Consider the following 20901-nt stretch of genomic DNA (forward strand, 5'->3'; position numbering starts at 1 on the left):
TTTAATCTAAATATATGTTTTAAACTTAAATATAAAACTTCATCTATCACAGAATTATTTACCAAATGCTCATATTTTGCTCATAATGGTAAAAGTGAAATCTACCTTCCTTTATAACAGAGGCTGATTTGGAATTGTAGTAATCTATAAACAGAGAGACTCTCAGAAAAGCTTTTCTGATATTCCATTCTTGTACATTACCCCTAGTAACTACCATCTGCTCATCAAAGTGCAGGCAGACACAGGGCAACAGAGCACTTGCTGTGGAGGAAGAGAACCTTTATTCACAGTTAAGACCAACACCTCTGACACTCACCTCATCTGCACAGTACCTTACCCCAGAGTTGTAGTTTGTCCTGTTCTGTTTTCATTGCCTGCTAAGAGAAAATCCGATGGACAGTTGATGAACAAAAACCAAGTAGCTGGCCAGTACACTTATAAAAGTTTCAAGACTTACTGGGAGTGTGCCTAGGACCTCCATTTTGAAGCGACCTTCACTGGCTTGAGAGAGATTCCATGCATCTAGTGTGGGAGGCTCCAAGGAACATGTCACCTGCCTAAAGGGTAGGACGGTATGAGACCAGTGTCAGGTGTTATGCAGCAGCAGATGCTATCTATGGCTCCCTATGTCTTTGAAATTCTTCTAATTACTTTACGCGTAGTTTCTAATCTAATCAAGACCAGCATTAGAAGTTGTAATTACCTCTCTTTTACTGATGAGGTAGCAAGGCATAGAAAACTGATTTGCTCAAGACCAATAGCTATTAGTAACTAGAGCTGGACCTGGAACACAGGCATTGTGGCATCTCACTTAGAAGCTGCCTCTCACACTTTCCTTTAGCATCCAGATCTCCCTTAGAGCATCGTATTGCTTTGTGATCGCTACTTGTATAGCTCTAGATATTCATCGATATGAATTATTAAAATTATACTTGGGCTGGAGAGACAGCTCAATGGTTAAGAGCACTGACTGCTCTTCCAGAGGTCCAGAGTTCTAATCCCAGCAACCACATGGTGGATCTGTAAAAGATCTGATGCCCTCTTCTGGTGTGTCTAAAGACAGCTACTGTGTAGTCATATATAATAAATAAATCTTTAAAAAAGAAAACAAGGAAAAAAAGAAATTATACTTGAGGCAGTACTTGGACCATGCAAATTTTCAACATTATAGGATTTCCTTTTTCCCTCCCTCATTTACCAATTGCGTCAATTTTAGTGTCTGAGAAAGTATGGTTTCAAAACCAGAATGGCATTTTCAGTCATAAGACAGATCAGTGACTCAGACAATAGTATTTTAGATTTGGTGGGGATAAAACCCCTCTTGCAACAATTCAGTTAACTCCACAGTGATAGCACAAAGTTCCCCTCGGAATGCAGACAACGGGATGGTCATAAGATTTTAGCATGAAGGGGCAAGAGAGATGATGGTTCAGCCATTAAGAGCACTTGCTAGTTCTTGCAGAAGATCCAGGGTTCCATTCCCAGCATCCACGTAGGGCAGCTCACACTCCCTGTAACTCTAGCTCCAGGGAATCCTATGCCCAATTCTGGCTTCTACAGACACCTGCGCACATAGGGTGCATCCACACACACCAAATCACACATATGTACATACATATATACATACATACATACATACATACATACATACATACATACATACATACAAAATAATTTGAGCATGAAAGCATGACAGGAAGATTTGTACTAAAATATTAGTAAAATTTTCTTTTTAATTCTTTGTTTTAGTTGCAAGAGACACAGGATCGACAAAGAGAAGTTGTTCGGAGTTCGCAGAGGATGCAGGACCACTTGCAGAAGTATAACCTCAAAGGGGGATACCTGAGGGCTTACAAGGGAATCCTCGGTGTGACGTGTTGATCATATTGGTTAGAATAAGTTCAGTTCTGAGATGACCAGAGACATTTCAGGTTTACGTCTGTTGGTCTGGGACACGGCTCGGAAGGATGATTAAGGCGTGCTTTGGATGCCCACAGCCCTGGGTTCCATCTCCCAATCTGTCTGATATTAGTTCATTGTACCCATATTTAGCACACACTCTATAAAACACATCTAGAAAAATAAACGCCATCTACCTTTCTTTTATTTTTAAGAATTTAAGTTCTTTGTCATTGTGCAGTGTTGTAAATTATTCATCTGTAACAGTAATTGTTTTATAAAATACATTTTAGGCTTCAGGCTGGATGTTCTGAGGCAGAAGCTATGGTACAAGAGCAAGGAAAGAAAACTGCAGAGCTTCAGAAGCTACACGCAGGCATGGTGAGTGCGCCCTCTGCTGCTTTGGCCTCAGGTTCCCTTTCCCGGATGGGAATGTCCAAGATGGGAATGTCATGGGAGAAGTGAAAGGTCCCACTGAGAAGAATGTATCCCCTCTGACACCATTTCCTGCCGTGACTGAAAATCCTCTTAGCTTTAAAGGAGATTTGATCGAATTCATAAGCTAATGGTTTTGGTAACCTGCCTTAATGCATACTATTCTTGATAAACAATATTTTTAAGAAAGACAAATTCAGATGAATTTTATGTAATTTTATGGTTTTAAGTAATTTTATGATTTATTTTTCAAAGACTAGAGTCAAAGAGGAACGGCAAAAGAAACTCCGCATAATCACACTATCTCTGAAGGGTTCTCTGGATCAAACAAAGAATAAAAATGAAGAATTAGAAAGGGAGATCACCGAGTACGGTTTTAATACTTCAAATGTCTTCACTCGCGGGCATTTTCAATTATGTTGATTGTATTAACATCTAAATATTAATTCATTTTATAACTGTTTTAACAACCAAAACTTACTGTGTTTTAAAATTCACTTCAGAAACCCACAACTCAATCTGAAAATTTGATTGCCAAAATGTATTTTCTCTCTAATGATCCTGAAAACAATATTGAAGACTCTGGCTGGACATTCCCTTCCTCTTTTCTTCCTGCCTGCCTTCCTTCTTTCTTTGTTCTTTCTTTGTTTCTTTCTTCATTCCTTTCTTTCCTTCTTTTTTCTTTCTTAGTCAAGATTTCCTAAATTGTTTCTATATTGCCCCTCCCCTACCCCTCCCCCAGACCCACCCCCCAGACGCACCCTCCCGTCTTGTACCCATTCAGCTTTGTATCCTTTTTTCACCGTGGACTCTAATTTGTGCTGCCCATCTATTCCTGAATGCACAGCCTCTCTCTGGCTCATGGTTGACGTGCAGGGTCCACACTTTTCAAGAAAACTGACCCTTATTTCCCTGCAAATAGCTCTTCAGCTACGGGCGGGGTTTCACGTCTACCTCCCCTTGCCTTGCTGAGACAGAGGCTGGTTTGAGCTTGCACAGGGCTTGTGCGCAGTCAGAATCACTGAATTTACTATATATATGCAGCTGTCCTGTTGCACGGCCACGTTTTGTTGCAGCCATTCTTGGCGTCTGGCCCTTTTCATTGTCTCTGTCCCTTTTTCCACAATGGTCCCTGAGCCCTGGGAAGAAGGATGAGGCCAGTTTTTCTTCCTTTTCTTCTGGTATCATCCTTCATTCAGCATCCAAGCATTCTTCTGGCTAAAACGGTTATCACAATTATCTTCAGGCTTTATCGTCTTTCTGCTTTTCTTTTTTCTATTATGATATCATGCAGACACGTTCCTTTTCCATGGGGGTACCCATTTATAGGGTATATATATGTAGAGAAATCTGTATATATGTATACACATACAACTAAAATATAGTTAACCCTGTTATAGCAGAAGTTTGCCTTTAGGACCCTCCATAAATACCAAAACTCTATGGATAGTCCACTCTCGTATGTAAAGTGGTCTATATTTGTATATAGTTCACACATATTCACATTTTTCTTCTTTACCTTTTTTTTATGAATGAAAAGGGATTTTGTGTGTATTTAGGCTTCTCAAGATATCTCAGGTTATTTATAAACAAAAAAAAACAAAAACAAAAACAAAACATAAAACAAGAAAAACCAACAATGTCCAAAATCTGATGAAAATCCAGTATCTTAAACACTTCTGGTTCCAGGCATTTCAGACAGGGACATGACCAGTAGATGGGATGGCCCCTTGAAAAGTAGGGTACACAAAGGATCTTTCTTGCTTTTGTTTGTCATATTGAGAGCTGCCTTGAAGAGAGGGCAATGAGCCTAGAAATGAAGGAAGGTCTCTAGTTAGCTAGTAAGGCACAAAGATACTTTAGTCCCCTAGCTGGTAAAAGATGGGTGCCCCACAACCACGTGAATGAACATAGAAGCCTATCTGGTTTTTTTTTTTTTTTCAAATTTGTTGCCACTGGTTACTAACGGATCTTCAGCCAAAAAAAAAAAAAAAGCAAACTAGAAAAGCTAGTTTGTTTTTTTTTAATTTTTTTTATCTTTATTAACTTGAGTAGTTCTTATTTACATTTCGATTGTTATTCCCTTTCCCGGTTTCCAGGCCAACATCCCCTCCCCTTCTCTATGGGTGTTACCCTCTCCATCCTCCCCCCATTACCGCCCTCCCCCAAAAATCACGTTCACTGGGGGTTCAGTCTTAGCAGGACCCAGGGATTCCCTTCCACTGGTACTCTTACTAGAATATTCATTGCTACCTATGAGGTCAGAGTCCAGGGTCGGTTCATGTATAGTCTTTAGGTAGTGGCTTAGTCCCTGGAAGCTCTGGTTGCTTGGCATTGTTGTTCATATAGGGTCTCGAGCCCCTTCAAGCTCTTCCAGTCCTTTCTCTGATTCCTTCAACGGGGGTCCTGTTCTCAGTTCAGTGGTTTGCTGCTGGCATTCGCCTATGTATTTGCTGTATTCTGGCTGTGTCTCTCAGGAGAGATCTACATCTGGTTCCTGTCAGCCTGCACTTCTTTGCTTCATTCATCTTATCTAGTTGGGTGGCTATATATGAATGGGCCACATGTGGGGCAGGCTCTGAATGGGTGTTCCTTCTGCCTCTGTTCTAAACTTTGCCTCCCTATTCCCTCCCAAGGGTATTCTTGTTCCCCTTTTAAAGAAGGAGTGAAGCATTCGCATTTTGGTCATCCTTCTTGAGTTTCATGTGTTCTGTGCATCTAGGGTAATTCAAATATTTGGGCTAATAGCCACTTATCAATGAGTGCATACTATGTGTGTTCTTCTGTGATTGGGTTACCTCACTCAGGATGATATTTTCCAGTTCCATCCATTTGCCTATGAATTTCATACAGTCATTGTTTTTGATAGCTGAGTAATATTCCATTGTGTAGATGTACCACATTTTCTGTATCCATTCCTCTGATGATGGGCATCTGGGTTATTTCCAGCTTCTGGCTATTACAAATAAGGCTGCGATGAACATAGTGGAGCATGTGTCTTTGTTTTATGTTGGGGCATCTTTTGGGTATATGCCCAAGAGAGGTATAGCTGGGTCCTCAGGTAGTTCAATGTCCAATTTTCTGAGGAACCTCCAGACTGATTTCCAGAATGGTTGTACCAGTCTGCAATCCCACCAACAATGGAGGAGTGTTCCTCTTTCTCCATATCCTTGCCGGCATCTGCTGTTGCCTGAGTTTTTGATCTTAGCCATTCTCACTGGTGTGAGGTGAAATCTCAGGGATGTTTTGATTTGCATTTCCCTTATGACTAAAGATGTTGAACATTTCTTTAGGTGTTTCTCAGCCATTCGGCATTCCTCAGCTGTGAATTCTTTGTTTAGCTCTGAACCTCATTTTTTAATAGGGTTGTCTCCCCTGCAGTCTAACTTCTTGAGTTCTTTGTATATTTTGGATATAAGCCCTCTATCTGTTGTAGGATTGGTAAAGATCTTTTCCCAATCTCTTGGTTGCCGTTTTGTCCTAACCAGTGTCCTTTGCCTTACAGAAGCTTTGCAGTTTTATAAGATCCCATTTGTCAATTCTTGATCTTAGAGCATAAGCCATTGGTGTTTTGTTCAGGAAATTTTCTCCAGTGCCCATGTGTTCCAGATCCTTCCCCACTTTTTCTTCTATTAGTTTGAGTGTATCTGGTTTGATGTGGAGGCCCTCGATCCACTTGGACTTAAGTTTTGTACAGGGTGATGAGCATGGATCGATCTGCATTCTTCTACATGTTGACCTTAGTCGAACCAGCACAATTTGCTGAAAATGCTGTCTTTTGTCCATTGGATGGTTTTGGATCCTTTGTCAAAAATCAAGTGCCCATAGGTGTGTGGGTTCATTTCTGGGTCTTCAATTCTATTCTATCTGTCTGTCTCTGTACCAATACCATCCAGTTTTTATCACTATTGCTCTGTAATACTGCTTGAGTTCAGGGATAGTGATTTCCCCTGAAGTCCTTTTATTGTTGAGGATAGTTTTAGCTATCCTGGATTTTTTGTTATTCCAGATGAATTTGCAAATTGTTCTAACTCTCTGAAGAATTGGATTGGTATTTTGATGGGGATTGCATTGAATCTGTAGATCACTTTTGGTAAAATGGCCATTTTTACTATATTAATTCTGCCAATCCATGAGCATGGGAGATCTTTCCATCTTCTGAGGTCTTCTTCAATTTCTTTCTTCAGAGACTTGAAATTCTTATTGTACAGATCTTTTACTTGCTTGGTTAAAGTCACACCGAGGTATTTTATATTATCTGGGACTATTATGAAGGGTGTCATTTCCCTAATTTCTTTCTCAGCTTGTTTCTTTTTTGTGTAGAGGAAGGCTACTGATTTATTTGAGTTAATTTTATACCCAGCCACTTTGCTGAAGTTGTTTATCAGCTTTAGTAGTTCTCTGGTGGAACTTTTGGGATCACTTAAATATACTATCATATCATCTGCAAATAGTGATATTTTGACTTCTTCTTTTCCAATCTGTATCCCCTTGATCTCCTTTTGTCTGATTGCTCTGGCTAGAACTTCAAGAACTATATTGAATAAGTAAGGAGAGAGTGGGCAGCCTTGTCTGGTCCCTGATTTTAGTGGGATTGCTTCAAGTTTCTCTCCATTTAGTTTAATGTTAGCAACTGGTTTGCTGTATATGGCTTTTACTATGTTTAGGTATGGGCCTTGAATTCCTATTCTTTCCAGGACTTTTATCATGAAGGTGTTGAATTTTGTCAAATGCTTTCTCAGCATCTAATGAAATGATCATGTGGTTTTGTTCTTTCAGTTTGTTTATATAATGGATCACGTTGATGGTTTTCTGTATATTAAACCATCCCTGCATGCCTGGGATGAAGCCTACTTGATCACGGTGGATGATTGTTTTGATGTGCTCTTGGATTCGGTTTGCCAGAATTTTATTGAGTATTTTTGCGTCGATATTCATAAGGGAAACTGGTCTGAAGTTCTCTTTCTTTGTTGGGTCTTTGTGTGGTTTAGGTATAAGAGTAATTGTGGCTTCATAGAAGGAATTCGGTAGTGCTTCATCTGTTTCAATTTTGTGGAATAGTTTGGGTAGTATTGGTATGAGGTCTTCTCTGATGGCCTGATAGAATTCTGCACCAAACCTGTCTGGACCTGGGCTCTTTTTGGTTGGGAGACCTTTAATGACTGCTTCTATTTTGTTAGGAGTTATGGGGTTGTTTAAATGGTTTATCTGTTTCTGATTTAACTCCGGTACCTGGTATCTGTCTAGGAAATTGTCCATTTCCTGCAGATTTTCAAGTTTTGTTGAATATATGCTTTTGTAGTAGGATCTGATGATTTTTTGAATTTCCTCTGATTCTGTAGTTATGTCTCCCTTTTCATTTCTGATTTTGTTAATTTGGACACACTGCGTTCTCTCATTAGTCTGGCTAAGGGTTTATCTATCTTGTTGATTTTCTCAAAGAACCAACTTTTGGTTCTGTTGATTTTTTCTATGGTCCTTTTTGTTTCTACTTGGTTGATCTTCTTTACCTTAATTACTGATCTCTGGGTTAGTCCTAACTGTTAATAATTAGTGCTTCATAATATAATACTAAAGTAGATATTAACAGTAAAAACAATTGTGCATATGGTTATAGTGTTTATTCATTATCTGCCATAAATTCCATCATTTTTTCTTTATAATGTTTACCTAAGATTATAATTTCATTAGAATATTTTCAATAATTGAAGTTGAAACAAATGAGAGATCATAATGTGTAGATCTATTTTAAAAGAAATAATGTATGTACAAATGTGATAACAAATGCAATCCATTTGAAAAATTGTCAAACATTTACTCTTTAAAAAACTTTCCATTCTTTTACAGAATAAAAAAACACTTAGGAGTAATGAGAAAGAAACTGAATGACCATGAAAATGGAGAATTTAGTTGCCATGGAGATTTAAAAACTAAAGAACTTAAGCTGAATGTTTCAGTGGATATGTTTAAAAATGAGGTAAATTTAACATGTTTGGAGACCCTCACATATTGGTGTCAGTGAAATAGTAGTTCTTTTTCCATTGAAAGGGTGTCATGTTAAACTCAAAATGGTATGTAAAGTCAAGTAGCACACAACATCCCAAACCGTTAAATCTTGACTAGCATCCATTTCATTTGGTAGCTGTTTTTGGAATATAACTAGCAGACCCATTAGTCAGTTACTCAACAGATGCCGGTCAAAAGCATTTGACATGATCGCAAGTGCCTTGCAAGCACCACCCCATTGGAGACCGCTCTCACCAGCCACATACCCTGCAGTCATCACTCATCCCTCTTCCGGATCAGCCCCAGGGAACCACCAACAAACCGTGTTCCCATCACCTTGCTTACCATGTACAAGTCATACCAACCATCACATGGTCTGTAATCTAGGTTCTTTCTCCTTCTGCTTTGCATTGTGTTTTCAGTGTTCATGGATGTTGTGATCTTACCAATATGCCAATCAAAGAGATGAGTGATGATGAGAAGCAGGCAGGATATTCAATATTCACACAGAGGAGAGGGACAGATAACAGTCCACATGACCTTTACGTTCACACTGAGAAAGAGCTGGGTCAGAGGGCAAGAGTGCATCAGTCCTAGGAAAGGTGTTTTCCAGGTCTTGTCCAGCAAGGCATTTGTTACTGTTGTCATTGCTAGTGGCATTTGTTCGGGTTCCTATAAGATAACTACTCCTATTCAGGTTGTAATCTCCCCATGGTAGGAAGTTAGCTCCAGCTTGTAAGGCTATCCTGCTCTTAGAATCAAGGTGGTAAGGACCTAAAAGACACTTTGTGGGTGGTTAGAAGATGGTGCAGTTAATTGGGAGATAAACAGAACAAGGCAGAGATGACATCCCCTTCCTTTTACTTACAAGATGGGCCCAAGTAGTGAGTTCTTTTGGCAAAGGCAGCTTCTAAGATCATGATACAGCGAAAGGTCTCAGGACTTCCCATTGGTCCATAGTATGAATATACTATTCATTTCATTCGCTCCACAGTTGATGGGTCTTTAAACTGTTTCTACTTCAGGCTTCGGTGAATGATGCTACCATGGAACTAATGTACAAGCTCTTGTGTTTGCATGTTTTAAGTTTTCTTCCATGATAGCACCGAGTAGGAGTTGCCCTTGCCAACGCTCCTGTTCCACCACTTCAAGTGAAAACCTTCCCAGTGTGGTGATAGGAAGAAGACACCGAGGAGGTTTCCTTTTGTGCTTACCAATTTACCAGGAGGACAGACAGTCTGAGCACATGCCTTCTCGTGTGCTTATCAGGGGTCCATATATTTCTCTGCAGAAAGGACTATTTAGATTCTTTCTCCAATATGGGAGAAACTGGGAGTAGTGAAGTGCTGTACTAAAGGACCTACTAAACTTCTTAGGAAATATCAAGTTACACAAAGTAGAGTTTAGCTAAAGTGGTGCCCGCGGTTCTCTTATCAGGAAGAGCACAATTCTGCCCGGCAGTCAGAACAACCCCGCTGACAGCTGCCTGGGAGAAGCAGCCCTGGTCTGTGTTTGAATGACTGTGACAGTATTTTACATTGCAAATCTCACAATTGGTCCAGACAACCAAAGCTCAGAGTCCCTGTTGCTGTTTTACATGTTTCATTGCTCAAAGTGTAACTGGGGCTATAAAACTATATAAATAAATAGGGGTTTCTATCCAGGGCCGGTTCCCTGCAAGTTTTTTTTTTTTTTTTTTATAATCTCTAAGTGTTGGAGTGATTTCTTACTGGGAAGACATGTTCACTCTCCAACATCGCCAGGTTGAAGCTGTGTTGTCTCTTATTTGTAATAGTCTTTTATTCTAGAAAAGAATCCCTTACCAAGGGTATGATTTTCAAGTACTTTCTTAAGAATTACTGTCATCACTACTAGTGATTGACGCCCCCCATCTGACATACTTCATCTGTCCTCCCAACTCACATTTGTTCCCAAACCTGTTAATCATATACAGGAACAGAGATTCCTTTCTTTCAAACATTCATGTTGGGGTTTCTAAATATAAGTCTCATATTTTAGAGGGAAAAATTAAGTACAGATTATTTTATGTGTATGAGTATTTTGCCAACATGTATGCCTGTGCACTACTTACATACCTGATGATGTTATCAGATCAGGGTATCAGATCTCCTAGAACAGATAGTTGTGAGCCACCATAATGGTGCTGAAAATTGAACCCTGATCCTCTGGAAGAGCAGCCAGTGCTCATAACCTGAGCTGCCTCTCCAATCCTACCTTTCACTTTCTTGATGGTATCTTTTCAAACACAATATTGTTGCTGAAGCCTACTTAATCTGCTTTTGCATTTGATGAATCACAGAAGTAAATACCAGATCCAGCCATGCTGTCTTTGACAATGCTCTCAGAAGCACACTGAGAAGCTTTAGAATTTTATTTCTTCCATGTAGCTGGTATATTTTGAGTCCACATTGTAAGCACGTTGTGTAAGAGTATGTCTTAGATAGGGTTTCACTGCTGAAAAGAGACACCAGGACCAATGAAATTCTTATAAAGGACAACATTTAATTGGGGTTGGTTTATCATTTCAGAGGTTCAGTCCATTATCACCGTGGCGAGAAGCATGGCAGCATCTGGCAGACATGTTGTTGGAGGAACCAAGAATTCTACATCATGATCCAAAGACAGCCAGGAGGAGACTCACACTGGCCAGAGCTTAAGCATATATATTACCTCAAAATGCTGCTGCCAAAATGACACACTTCCACCAACAAGGCCACACCTACTAATAGTACCACTTCCATCCAAACCACCACAGAACACAACTTTTTTTTTTTTTTTGCATGTGGATATCCAGGCATTCCACATTGTTTCTTGTCAGAAAAACTATTTTTTATATTTATTTTGCCACAAGTTTTATAAATCAATTCACTCTTCTTTTACAGAAAGACTAAAAGATTACAGGATATTGCTGAGTTAAGCCAATCTTGTTTAAGAACCGGTGGTCCTATCAGTAGACTTTGCGATGGGAGATTCTTTCAAGGTCCTTGCTGAAAATCTCCACTTCTGTAATGCAGCCCTGGTGGTTTGAATGAAAATAGCCTCTATAGACTCATAGTCCCCGTCAATGAAACAGTTTGCAAAGCATTAGGTGGTGTGCCCTTGTTGGAGGTCAGACGTCACTTGAGGGTGGGCTTTGGGGTTTCAAAAGCCTACTCCATTCTCTCGCTTGCGTTCTTGCGCTCTTGCGCTCGCTCTCTCTCTCTCTCTCTCTCTCTCTCTCTCTCTCTCTCCCTCTCTCTCTTGCTCGCTCTGGCTCTCGATCTCTCTCAATCCCATATAAGTTCTCAGCTACTGTTCCAGTCCCATTCCTACCTGTTGCCATACTCCCCCCACCGTAATGATCATGGGCTCATCCTCTGACACTATAAGCAAACACCCAAAGAAATGCTTTCCTTTTGTAAGTTGCTTTGGTCATAGTGTCTCTTCACAGCAATGAAAAAGCTACTAAGACAGCCATTCAAACGAACAAGGGACATCCCCAATTCAGAAAAATATATGCAACTTTCGACTTCACATTTGTCAGATTAATTAATTATAGTATTATTTCCAGACTCTTGTTCTGGGAGTCTGGGGCTTGGGGTTGGGGGCGGGGGGGTTTGGGATGGTTTAGTTTGATTTGGTTTTTGGTTTTTGGGTTTTGATTATTTAGTTTTTGAGACAAGGTTTCTCTGTGTGGCTCCGGCTGTCCTAAAACTTGTTCTGTAGACCAGGCTCTGTAGACCCAGACCTCTGCCCGTTTCTGCCTCCTGAGTGCTGGGATTTAAAGTGTGCACCAACACTGGAGCATGCCTTTTATCCTAGCATTGGGGAGACAGAGGCAGGTGGATCTTTAAGAGAGAGACAGAGAGAAAAAAACATCAAGCTGACTAGGTAGGAATGTGAGGGTGGAATCTGGGAGGAGCTAGAAGAGGGGACTATATATCCTCAAAATACACTGTATAAAATTCTCAAAGAATTAATATTTTATTATTTTAAAGTATGTTTTCATGATTTTCTGTGGCTATCATTCTTTGATCTTTGTACAAAGTTCAATGTGAAAAAACCTCGCTCAAGTCTCAGGATGGCACGCCCCAGGAAACACGAGAGACCGGTCTTGATGTAAAAGCAAGAGGCCGTTTAATAATAACGAAGCTCCGGGCCAACACGTGTCTCACGCAGGAGACAGAGGAGTTGACCCCGAAACTCAAAAGTCAGGTGTTTATATAGGGAAAGCTAGGGGGTTTTTGGCGAGGTTACACACAATTGGCTCATTTAAACATAGCAGTGAGGTTACAACAAAGAAGAAGAGTACGTGCTAGAAGTCAGGGGCTTATCAGGGTCTGGAGGACATCTAGCTAAAGTATGACCCTGAGTAAGCTGGGGGGGGATGTCTTCCTGCCGGATGGTTTATGGATCAGTCCTTGATAGCCTGAGCTGGATCCTGCATTCCTTTTCTCTATCTGTATGGCCTGCTATTCCTGGCTGCAGGGCTTAGCCCTGAGTCTGTGGATTTTGGAGCTTACTCTTTTAATTTTGTATTTTTAAACCTTAAATCCATATAATTTCCCTTTCAAATGGATTACATACTAAGACTTTGCTAGTGATTATAATATATTGCAACTAAATTTATGCCAAAATTTGTTATTCTTTTTATGTTAGACTTTTCCCAGCCTAAATCCTTTTTTACCAGGCTCTGTGACTTTATTCATATAGATCCATGAATTGAAAGAAAAATGGGAAACTATAGCCTCCAAATATCTACCTCTGAATATACAATTGAAATACCTTGAGCAGGAATTGTTATCAATAAAAATAGCACAAAAGCAATATGAGAAGCTACATGAGGATCAGAGGACTCTGCAAAGAGATGCAGTAGATCTGCAGCACCAGGTGCAAGAGAACATGGTAGGTCGGCGTGAGGAGAGATGGTGTCAAGGAGGGGCTGAAGAGGGGACACCATCATTTAAAAGACAGGAAGCACTTTTACAGGACAACAGATCTGTTACAACCTAAGCTAATTTCACTGAACTGCATGTGTGTCTTCTGTGAGTCTTACAATGGCTGGTGTTGGAAATTTCTAGAAGGCAGATGACATCTGTTTATCACTTTAATTACTTCCATTTCCATCATTAAAACATAATCTGTCAGAATAATTACTTTCAGCTTTTTAGGCAATTTAAAACAGTATCTCTAGAGGGAAAGAAACTGGAATACAATACATTTTCACCCGCTTCTGAATTATCCTTAAATTACGCTGTTTGGGGAGGGGCGGTTGAAATTTGAGTCAGCTCTATTCTGTGAACTGTTGGGTTGCATTAGGGCAAGTGGGAGAATAATGCAGAACTAAGACTTGTGGCTCAGAAGCATCAGGAGGCCCCAGGGTTCACGCTCCAGTCCAACCAAAACGAAGTCCAATACCATTTTATGATCTGGATTTAATGCAGTTGGTATTGAAAGTTAAAACTCTGGCACCTTATTTCACATTTAAAATTACTCTGGGAATCAATTACTCAAAACTAAAGCAAGCACATTAAGTATTTTGAGCATTACATGTAATTACTTTAAAAGTATATCCTTGGAGTTGGGGATTTAGCTCAGTGGTAGAGCGCTTGCCTAGGAAGCGCAAGGCCCTGGGTTCGGTCCCCAGCTCCGAAAAAAAGAAAAAAGAAAAGTATATCCTTTTAAATTTCCATAGGCAAAACTAGACGATGAAAAGCAAGCGATGGCATTAAGAGACAGTAATAATGACTCGCTAATGAGTCAAGTGGAACTCAGGATTAAAAACCTTGAGTCCAATCTCCAGAAACTGCAAGCTGAGAAAGAATCCAATGAGAGAAATGTAGAGAAATACCTGCAGCGCTACATCAGAGAACGGGAGCTCAGCAAGACTCTATCCCATACGCTCCACAGGTAAGTCGGGAGAAGCTCGCTCTCTCTGCTGCTACTGTGTAACTATCAGCAAACAGATTCAGAAGATTAAGCAGGATCTTTAAGCAAACTGCAAATTATAACCAAGAGTTATGCAGGAAATGAACCTACACTTGCAGTGTGGCTGCCAGACACCTAGTCCCCTTTTAATTTATAGTTTTCTGTGCTGTCCTCTCCTAAAAACACACTGGTCTTTCAGGGAATTAAGACAGTCACATTGTCATAAAGCTACGTTAGCATTCTCTAAGTAGAAACATTAACGATTTAACTACCTTCTTAGAGACACACCCAAAGGGACCCACAGTAATAATACTGTCCCTCTGGGCACATTCTGGCTCCTGAGGAAATAACTGCCTGCCATTGCATCTGCTGAGTCTCTGGTGTCACCGTTAGAGCTACCCACAGGCAAGCTTAACAGTTGAGTACATCAAGGCGGACCTGAATCCTAGAGGAAGGGTAACCCGGTGATGGTCAAACCCATACTCACAATATAATAAACATAATAATAATATAAACCTAATCCCCGGGCCAGTGTCAGGGTGTGTGAGTGGAAAACAGCAAGTCCTACCTCGGAGATGACAAAAGAAGCTAACGTCTCCAGGAACTGCTAGCTTTGTTCTTAAATCCTCAGAAGAACCGTCTTCTATCCTGAGGCTGCTCCTCTGAACTATCCCTCTGTACTAAATATTTAATTTGTCCCAAGTTATAGGTGGATTGTAGATAGTGAAAGCAAAAACTTGAAAATCTGCTCATTCAATAGTTTTTTTAAACCCAAGCTGCTTTACTGCATAAACTATTTCCAGCTGGTTCGTGAGTTTTGCCTTTTTTTTTTTAAGTATATATTTTGTACATTCATATACATTTAATTGTATACATTTGTCATGGATCACAACAGGATATTTTGCTGTAGTTTCCTATAGTGCAATGGTTATTATAGTCAAGAATGTGAGCATAGCACCATCTCATAGTTTTGTCCTTTAAATATGGTTATTTCTACTGGCATGATCAGTTTTAGTAAGTGGGGCACTTCTACAAGCCACCCATCACTAACAGGCATCATCTCTCTCCTACTCTGAATTGTTAGTTTGGAAATATATGTAATTCTTCATAATAAATTTAAACCTATACTGGGGAGCCAACACTATGCTCCAAGGCATGGTCAGCATTAAGGCATTGGTAAGGGGAATTATGAAATACTTTCTAAAAAGCAGCTCATTTAGGGAACAAGGGCAGAAGTATTTACTGTTTGCAATCTTCACAGAACTAATAGCAAACTAAGCAGAGTCAGAACTGACATTTTGCTGGTGACGGAACGGAACAGAACTGTACAGAACACTCTTACTACAAGGCCTGTCCCCAAAAGTCCTGGTGTCACTGAGCATAGCGCTTATGTAAACCGCAACCCTAACTTCATTGCCAGCAGAAACCTAGAGGCTGCCATGTCCAGCCCTCAGCCATCTCCTGAGCTTATGCGGAGGAGGCTACTCAAGGTAAGGTATATGTATTCTCTTCTGTTCTTTGGCATTCCAACTCTGGTATCTGATAGAATATTAATTCTTTTCATTTGGTGAGATGTTGAGCTGTTTAGTTGACTTATGCATGGTACGTAAAGGTTATAAAAGTCTGGTCTCTACAAAGAAAACTTTTTTTAGTGTGTCTGTATGTATATGCAATGTACTATGTATGTAAATGTATATGTATGTAAATGCAATGTGTTCATGTGTGATACCTGTGGAGGCCAGAAGAGGGTGTCAGATCCCCTGACTCTGGAATTACAGGTGACCGTAAAACACCCTGTGGTTGCTACGAATAGAACTCAGTAAGAGTAGCAAGCGGTCTTAACTGCTGTACCATCTTTCTAGCCCCCAGAAAAAAAAATTGTCTATAAAATATATGTATCTCACATTTTCTTTATCTACCCATTGTTGACTGGCCATTTATGCTGACTCCATAATTTGGCTATGTGGATAGTGCATATGACATTTACCCTTTTGAGAATGGCTTAATTCACTATGTATGTGTACCTATATACATAGTATTTATATCTCGTACATAGATATGCATATTACTTGTATGTGTAGGTATGTGTACTTGTATGTGTAGGTATGTGTACTTGTATGTGTAGGTATATATACATAAGTAGGCATACATATTTATATACACCTGTACATGTATGTATTCCTATATGCACACACATATATATTATACATGACACATACATGTGTATGTATACATACATGCATGTAGGTATATAGTTATAGAGAGAAAAGAGAGAGATCTCCAGTGTTGCTCTTTTTCCTCAAATGCTGGGTTTTTAACAGAGTTCTCCTAAGGTCCTCCATTTTGCCTTCCCTGAAATGAAAGCAATGGCCAATCTTTAAATAGAACTGCCATTAAATAGCATATATTTTATCAGAATATTCTTTAAAGCATCTCCCCGTGTGCTCTGGAGATGCATGCTGGTTAGCATTTGCTCAACTTGACACAGCCAGGGTCATCTGGGAAGAGGACCTGAGTAAAGCCTACATCTGATGGCTGGTAAGCAAGTGTACGGGCATCGTCTTAATGATGAATGTGGGAGGTCCCAGCCCATGTGAGCAGTACCACCCCTGGGCAGGTAGACCTTGATAGTACAATAGAGTAAGCACGGCAAGCCATGGGGAGCAAGCCAGTAAGCAGCACTCCTCCATGGCTCCTGTTTCAGTTCCTGCCTTGGGTTCCCGTTCAGTGAGAGGCGGTGACATGGAAGTGTAGGATGGACTAACTTTCCTCCCCGAGTTGCTTCTGGCCGTGGTGTTTGTCATAGCAGCAGAAAGCAAAGTAAGAGGAAAAACTGTAAGAGGATGAATTTAACGCAACAATGTCATCTCATCCATAAAAATTTAAAATAGTTCCCAAAATGGCAAGCTAAATCTATTGCAGAATTTATACTAAAAATATTAATTCAATTATGGTTGTTCCTCTTCCAGATATTTGATTCTATTTGACCATTTTATGACTAGGAGCTGGGGACCGAACTCAGGGCCTTGTGCTTGCTAGGCAAGTGCTCTACCACTAAGCTAAATCCCCAACCCCAAGAGCAGTGTTCTTAACCACCCCACTAGACACAGTTTTTAAAAACCAAGTAGACAGTTCCACAGAGTGCCTTCTGGCCTTTACATGCACATTTGTACACACATAACTGTAAACACATGAACACACACACACACACACACACACACACACACACACAGAGAGAACGAAAAGCTGAAATCTCTGTAAATTATTGTGCATACTGAAAATGTAAAAACCTTTTCATTAGTTCCCACCAGAAAAATCAGGTTCTATGTCATTTTTCAAAGGTGTGGTAAGTGAGTGTGTAAATATGTACATAATACAGTGGAAAATTTGGGCAGTGAGGCTATTTTACTTTCATTTGGGGAAGAAAGGGTTATTTCAGTATTTCTAGCTAAGGTGAAGTATAAAACAACCCTATCTTAATAGCTCGAATGTGTACATGGTGTCCTTGTGGGGTGTTAGTCTCCCAAAGCATGCTAGACTTAAGGGCGCTTCAGTATACACTCTTTTATCAATTTTCAAAGAAACATCTGCATAGTAGCTGCTGAATGACTTAAAATGGATTCTGCACTGATTTGATTGGCTGGGTTTTTGTTTGGGCGTTTTATTTTAACATAACTTTTTTTTTGTTAAGAACCATTTTTTATTGGGGGAGGGGTCATTAATCCTTCTTGGCCACCGCCTTCCGCATGGCTGCCAGCACGTTGCTCAGCTCCTCCTGCTTTCTCTTGGCGCCGAGGTGTGTGCCCACCCTCTTCTTGATAAACTTGAGTGCTCGCTTGTCCTTGGACACTTTGAGCAGCTCCATGGTGCGCCTCTCGTAGGGTGCGAAGCCACACACCTCCCGGATCATGTCCCACATGAACTTGGTGTGCTTGGTCAGGCGCCCGCAGCGCTTGCGTTTTTCGTCACCTTGTGGCCTTTGTTGAGGTCCACCACCATAGGGTAATGCAGGGCCATGGCTGCTGCTCTCTGATGATAACATTTTTATTGATTCTCTGGGACTTTCACATCTTGCACCCTGATCACACTCACTTCCCAGTCCTTCCATGCCTGCATCCCCACCACTGTGACCTTCCCACACCAAAAAGATAAAAATAAGAATTTTTAAGTTTAATTTGTATTGTCTGTATACTCAGTGGGGCATGGCCAAACTCTCAGTGGACAGCCCTTTAAATAGAACTGATTCCTTTCCCTTCCTGGACACTCCTGCCCCCACCTCTAGCCCCCACCCCCACCCCTACTTTCTCATTTGCCCCCATCCCTACACTTCGGCATCCCCATCACACTTTTTAAGAGTCTCCTTCAGTGGCGTCCTGTCTAAGCTGTTACTTGGGGGTTGGGGGGTGGGATAATTGGGGTGAGGATAGGGGTTGTCACTGGAGCCTTCCATGTCCCTCCTTCTCAACTACATCTGCAGTCACCCATATCACAGCACAAGTAGCCTCTTCACAATCAGGGAGAGTATGGCTCCCAGGCCTCCACATGGTTTCTGGTGACAGCACAGACCATAAGCACAACTGCAGGCTGCAGTAGGACCACGGACCAGACATGGCCCTCAGTGGCAGCATAGGCCTAGACATTACCATGGCCTCTGATGGCAGGGCAGACCACTCAGATCAAAATGGTCCCCAGTGGTGACATGGTCCACACACATCAACATGGGTTCAGGCTACAGAACAAACCATGGCCTGCAGTAGTCACACCAGCCACAAGCATCCGGCTGGCGACTTTTGCCTCTCATGCAGTCCATTGGTTTGCTGTCTTGACCTGAGTACTTGCTATATAGATTGCCCAGGCTTGCTGCAAACTCTCTATGTAGCCCAGGCTGATCATGAACTTAGGATCTTCCTACCTCTACCTCCCAAGTGCTACGGTTACAGGTGTTGTGCCAATGTACTCAGTTTGTTAATTCATTTTAGTAAAATCCTCCTTTTCTTCAAGTATTTAGTTGTTCCATTTAGAAGACTCACTAATGCTGCTGTTAACAGAAATGTCAAGAAAAGAAAATAGTAGAAAAATCTATCAGTCAAAGAAATCTTCACATCAAAGATTTATAGATATTACAAATCAGTTCCTTATTATCATCACAAAGGTTTTACTGTGTGAAGGGTACTATGCTAGACCCTTTGGGGGACATTAATAAGACAATAGCTTTTATCCAAAGATTTAAGTGATAACAATTTAAATGGGGTAATACAATACAGAGTGTAGCATCCCGTATATTCTGTAACTGAATAGCTAGCTATAATTAGAACATTTCACTTAGTGGCAAGAGATGCGTAGTTGGGGCTTCACCTCCCCTGTTGGTAATTCCACGTCTATCCCTATCATATATTTATATATGTTAAGAATAGGTCCTGAGGGGTCATAAAATATATTTGAAATGATATATCATTTCCACAATATCATTTGTTTGATTCTAACATTATAAAATCTGATATTTCAGAAGCAGAAAAACATGGTAAAAAACATAACTGAAGAGGTGGATAAAGGTATGTTGCCAATGTGTATGCGTTGAATTTAGAGTAAATTATTAATTTACAAGACAAACTGTAAGTAGCAAATGCTACCTCTGGTTGATAGATTCCACATTAAAAGCATGTGTTCCTGGTGAGTACTGTTCACCCTGCATTTCTGTAGCTCCATGGCTTTTCAAAGTCTCTAATCCTTTCTTCCTCAACAAGTCATTATCAACCTCCCCAAAAACTGCAACAATCGTCTACTGACAGCTAGTCATACTTCCAAAGCCGTCACTTGACAAGTATCATTTTAAATCTATTACAGGATTCTCGCTGGCTTAACCTTCCCTGAAGGAGGAAATACTCTTTCCTTATGATGACTAGACGTCAGAGCGCCTGCTGTCAGGCTACTCCACCTTCTCTCTCCCCACTCACCTACTTTGGCCAATTGCTCCTGCTTTTAGTATCCATGGGTTACTCGTGTTCTTCTACCTCTAGGGTTCGCATGCTGACTTCCTCAATTCCCCCAATATCAGCTTCAATAACACCTCCACCTAAGAGGCTACAGTATCAACACAACACTGGCATGTAGCTCCCTCTGGGGGTTTCATGGTTCCTGTATTAAGAATGTATCGCTCAGTACAGACACCACGTCCATCTGAGGTGGGGATATGGCATAATGACATGCTGAGTGCTGCCACATATCGTCTTCTCTCATCATCTCAGGACTTGTCCCAGCAGCTTAGCACTTGGTCCCTGGGTAAATAAGTGAAGAGTAGGAATGCATACTCACACTCAGCCCTGATAATAATTAATTCAGTGTGTGTGTGTGTGTGTGTGTATAAGCATTTAGTTTTTTACTTTAGTGAAGAATACATATTTGTCATTTTTATCTCTCCTGACAAGGCTAAGTCTTTCTTACTACTACTGTTAACTGTGAAGTCCCTGAAGTAAAGATCGTAATTCTTACTTTTTCTTTCTAGCTGCAGCTGAACTTGAGTCTTGGTCCTTGGAAGCTTATCCTTCAGGATCTAAGTAACAACTCAAGATCTACTTTAGGGAGATAACAAAGATGTGCACAGATTAAATAAATGTTTTTCCAAACAAAGACATT

The 20901-nt window shown here is 40.6% G+C and overlaps 1 protein-coding gene, 1 long non-coding RNA gene and 1 pseudogene across 14 annotated transcripts in view; 1 reads left to right on the top strand and 2 right to left on the bottom strand.

Annotated features, from left to right (window-relative positions):
- Ankrd62l (ankyrin repeat domain 62 like) overlaps nucleotides 1-20897 on the top strand; it is an 87857-nt gene extending 66960 nt beyond the window's left edge. For 8 of the 9 annotated variants that reach the window (XM_017590207.3, XM_017590211.3, XM_017590208.3 and 5 more), the window contains 9 exons: nucleotides 1750-1820; nucleotides 2193-2280; nucleotides 2590-2702; nucleotides 8182-8311; nucleotides 13054-13245; nucleotides 14036-14250; nucleotides 15530-15758; nucleotides 19775-19820; nucleotides 20771-20897. In XM_017590207.3, the coding sequence (XP_017445696.1) occupies nucleotides 1750-1820; nucleotides 2193-2280; nucleotides 2590-2702; nucleotides 8182-8311; nucleotides 13054-13245; nucleotides 14036-14250; nucleotides 15530-15758; nucleotides 19775-19820; nucleotides 20771-20826 (1140 nt within the window). In that variant the 3' untranslated portion in view covers nucleotides 20827-20897. Of the gene's footprint in view, nucleotides 1-1749; nucleotides 1821-2192; nucleotides 2281-2589; nucleotides 2703-8181; nucleotides 8312-10889; nucleotides 11872-13053; nucleotides 13246-14035; nucleotides 14251-15529; nucleotides 15759-19774; nucleotides 19821-20770 lie in introns of those variants that run through there. The other variant, XM_017590214.3, reaches the window with a different exon arrangement.
- Nucleotides 1-20901, bottom strand: part of Rpl36-ps12 (ribosomal protein L36, pseudogene) — a 43856-nt gene that overhangs the window by 17356 nt on the left and 5599 nt on the right. For 3 of the 5 annotated variants that reach the window (XR_010060772.1, XR_001835957.3, XR_010060773.1), the window contains 2 exons: nucleotides 458-557; nucleotides 317-377 (listed from right to left, as the gene is read on the bottom strand). This is a non-coding gene — a long non-coding RNA (ribosomal protein L36, pseudogene). The remainder of the gene's footprint in view (nucleotides 1-316; nucleotides 378-457; nucleotides 558-20901) is intronic. The other 2 variants (XR_010060775.1, XR_010060774.1) reach the window with 1 other exon arrangement.
- On the bottom strand, nucleotides 15786-18551 carry LOC134483781 (large ribosomal subunit protein eL36-like; annotated as a pseudogene).

The sequence above is a fragment of the Rattus norvegicus genome, chromosome 1 (assembly GCF_036323735.1).
Source record: "Rattus norvegicus strain BN/NHsdMcwi chromosome 1, GRCr8, whole genome shotgun sequence".
NCBI classification, from domain to species: Eukaryota; Metazoa; Chordata; class Mammalia; order Rodentia; family Muridae; genus Rattus; species Rattus norvegicus.